Source organism: Sipha flava, unplaced genomic scaffold (genome assembly GCF_003268045.1).
Source record: "Sipha flava isolate LNK unplaced genomic scaffold, YSA_version1 17298_pilon_pilon, whole genome shotgun sequence".
NCBI classification, from domain to species: Eukaryota; Metazoa; Arthropoda; class Insecta; order Hemiptera; family Aphididae; genus Sipha; species Sipha flava.
In genome coordinates, this window is record NW_020271949.1 from 7,425 (window position 1) to 11,438 (window position 4,014).

At 34.1% G+C, this 4,014-nt stretch overlaps 1 protein-coding gene across 1 annotated transcript; it reads right to left on the minus strand.

The window, feature by feature from the left end:
* Positions 1 to 989: 989 nt before the first annotated feature.
* Positions 990 to 2,951, minus strand: LOC112680027. The gene is made up of 2 exons (XM_025550001.1): positions 1,976 to 2,951; positions 990 to 1,891 (listed from the first exon to the last, which is right to left on the minus strand). The coding sequence occupies exons 1-2, from the start codon at positions 2,949 to 2,951 to the stop codon at positions 990 to 992; spliced, it is 1,878 nt and encodes a 625-aa protein (XP_025405786.1).
* Between the last annotated feature and the right edge of the window lie 1,063 nt (positions 2,952 to 4,014).

Genomic DNA, 4,014 nt, shown 5'->3' on the forward strand with positions numbered 1-4,014 from the left:
ACTCGGTGGTTTACTACATAATGTAGATAATCCAAATCTGTAAAATAATAAATTAATAAAATACTACACATTTACTTTTAAATTGAAGCTGTATAACTACCTATAATTTTTTCGATTTACTACAACAATTTTCATTAGTTCTAACTTATTCATTTGTGAAATATTTAAGTTGCAAATATAACATTTCATCGATGAAGTCTCTGTCACTGCATTACATATTTTACCATTAATCATTGTAAAGTCCATCGAAAACTTAACTTCGCCTTTTTGATGTATACAGGGTGATTTTTTTTATCGTGAACCAGTTAATATCTAGGGAAGTATTAGGAATTTTAAAATAATTTTTTTTTTTAACTTTCTATGTTTTACTATTTTACACTGTGTTACAATTTTAATAATTTTAACTTCCTCCCTTATTTGATAAAACACTATCAACTTTTGATTTTCAAATGACAATACCTATTTTCTATAACGAAAATTTATAAACATACTGAAAAAAATAATTTTAACGTTTCTTGTTAGGTACAAGAAAGATAAACAATAGTGTTAGAAAAAAAAAATGTTCTATCAACATTTCCACCAGAACACCGTGTATCAGTGAGCGACTAGCCTGCAGCAGCGCGGCTGAATCAGCTATAAAGTACAAAAATAACATATTACAATTTACCATCATGGTTACATAATATATCACTGATTATTGATTCATGGTATACGGTCCTATCACATAATTCAACTGAGAACCGACACAATATGAAAACCCAATAATACTATAAATTTAGGAAATAGATATAATTATATTCTTTGTGTGAAATATGTCATATCATTGATAATGGATAGTACTGTGGCGGGCACACTGCCACATATTCCCAAGATAACCAATATAACCAAGATATTCAACACTAGTATAAAGAAACGTACATTTATCTAAACGAAATTTCAAATCGAACTTCGAGGCCAAATTAAAAATCTTTTTCAAGATAGAAAAATGTTCAGAAATAGTTACTGTCGCTACCAACATCGAGATAAAGTGTTATTTCACCTGCTTTAATTAAATCGGAAAAAATATGTAGCATAAATCTGGCGAAAACTTTCGGGGCATTTGTTAAACCAAACGGCATTTTAAGATACTCGTATTGTCCCAACGGGGTCACAAAAGAAGTATACGGTACCGACGAGGCGTTCATTTGAACATGATGAAATCCGTTTTTTAAATCGACAAGTGAATAATATTTTTTATTTTTTAAACTGTCAATTTGATCGTCGATCAGTGGAGCGGGAAAATTGTCTTTAACTGTTATTTTATTTAATTCGCAATAGTCTATACACAGCCTAGTGTCTCCATTTTTCTTTTTAATAAGTACTATTAAGCTGCTGTAAGGACTTCTACTCTCTCTAATTGTACCCTCTCTTAATAATTCATCCAAAATATTACGTAATTTTTCTTTGTCGTCATACGAAATACGTCTCGCTCTATACGCAATAGGTTGATCATGTTTCAATACGATTTTCATTTCTAAATTAGGATTTATATCCAACGTACTTTCCTCTTTGATTTTATTAACATACTCTTTCTGATATAACTCAAACAATAGCTCCTTCATATTCACATCTAACTCAGGATTTACATTCAACATTTCTTTCACGCTATCAAATTCATGTTCATAGCTTACACATAAAATTTGACTAAAATCATTGGTTTTATTCAATTCACCTTCATAAAAATCGAAATGGACAACACCATTTTTAAACGACAAATTAACACCAGGTTTGGTGACAAAATCCCTACCTAAAATTGCATTCATAGTCATAGTATTTTCGGGTACGACGTAAAAACACATAGTAAATGTATTATCGTTAACAAAAATATCAGTCTTAAACATTCCTAACAAATCTAATTTAGTACCATTAATACCAGAAAAAATACAATTTTTATCTAACGGTTTTATTACATTTATATTATTCGGAATTAACTCACGCTTTACCAAACTGATAGGACTTCCGGTGTCGATGATCGCCACAAATGTAATATCACACTGTGTGTCCGCGTCTACTGGAACATTGCATGAACAGGTCACTTCGTAAGGTTCCGGGTGGTCGTGAGAAGCCTTGGTTCGGTTTGACGTTACGTTCATTATTCTGGACTCGTTCTCGTTCACCCCTTTACTGCTCGGTACCTCCACTGTCTTCGCCGTTGTATAACGATTCAATGCTGGACACTTCGACCGTTGATGGGTCGTAGATCCACATTGATAACATGCACCCTTTTCTATGCGTGGTTTCGGACAAGCAGGCGCAATATGAGATTTCGCACCACAATTAAAACATCTTTTAGTCGGTCCACTTACAAAATTTATACTCGAATTTGTATTTTGTCGTGTCTCTAGTCGGTCGGACGACATGGTTTTTACCGGTTCTTTCGTGACATTAAACGATAGTATACGGGCGGTACGTGATGTATCCAAACGTTCAAAGTTGACAATGTCGTTTAATAACTCGTCGGTGTCGACGTGGTCTCGACTTAGTAAATGCATACTCAGGTCTTTAGAAAAAAGCCCTTCTAATATTTGAATTTTTGTTTCTTGTAATCCCAAATCGAGTATTGCACACAAATGTACCTTTTCGTGAAAATATTCTAAAACATTTTCACCTTTGCGTTGAACGCGGCGCGTCATTTCCTTCCAACGATCTCCAACCAACACTTCGCCGACGAAAGTTCGTTTGAATTGATTTTCGAAATCGATCCAACTCGTAATATTACGTGATAAAAACCAATGTCCTGCGGGACCACCGAGGTTATTGCGAACTGACTGCAATTTGAAATTGTCTGGCCATCGGTTTATGTCGGCTACGCGATTCACTGTTTTCAACCAATCTAAAGCTTGACATCGAGTATTTAGACCGTCAAACACAGGAATCGATTTATGAAAGTCGGGGGGCAAACATGATTTCATTTACCGGTTTTGTTTGCTGTACCTTCAACAATTCCATTAGCATATTATTCTGGATCATTAACGCCTCCAACATTTGTTTCATAGTCGATTCGGTCTCATTCGGCGCATACGAATTTGAACTATTTCTTTCGTTGTCGTTCTCGTTCATTGAAGTTTCTGTCGTTAATTGCTCTTTCGTTGCCGGCTCGTTCAATACTGTTGTACCCATGTCACTCGATGCTGTATCATCTGATTCACTCTGACTTACGGTGGTCTTCGATCTGGTTTTCATTTTAATTGTATTGCTGACACTTTCGTACTTTCAACTGACTAATTATATGTTTTTATTACGTTTACGACTGCGAAGGGATAACACGTCTATGTATATTATATACGCTACCCCACACCTGAACTGTTGGACACTTACTAGCGGAGTATAATGATTTTTAATATTAATAATTTGAAACAAAAAAAACATATTACGTTGTCTATGACTTTTATTACGATTTAAACCTTCGGGACTTACAAAAATGACATCGCGTCAGTACGTTACAATATCTGTCGACGTGAGATCGATAACAGACTAACTAACTGACTAACATTATTACTTTATCGTCATATTTATAATTTGCATTGATTCTAGAACATTCGACGGAAACACCCGATCATCGCTATCGAATCGATAATATCGTAGACACGATAAGCGCTCCGCCGAACATTCCAGAATAAACGCTAACAATAGTTTATACATATTATGCTTGTTTTATATTCAATAAGATATGTTGTATGATTTCTTAATTTATTTAAGCCTTTATTAGTTATTGATCATGCAAATACATTCATAAGCGGACCCAGAGTTTTACATTTGAGTGTGCCCTGTCCTTTTTTAGTTATTTTTTAAAAATGTAAAGGGGAGGCTATAAACACGTACGTGTAGACCATGTTATGATTTAAAATCTAAAACTAAAGAATTCGTTAATGATTTAAAATAACAATTGGTAAAAAATATACGTAATTATTATTTCAGACTTATTCTGAACACTTACACTATTAATGGCGTATTTGAGTTGAGGCCAGGGGGGGG

Bases quoted from the DNA above. Each gene is read 5' to 3' on its own strand.
- LOC112680027 (XM_025550001.1), bottom strand. From the start codon at position 2,951: ATGAAATCATGTTTGCCCCCCGACTTTCATAAATCGATTCCTGTGTTT. The intron at 1,892-1,975 runs GTGAGTTAATTC...GTACTAAATTAG, and splicing joins TCCTATCAGTTTGGTAAAGC to ATTTGTTAGGAATGTTTAAG.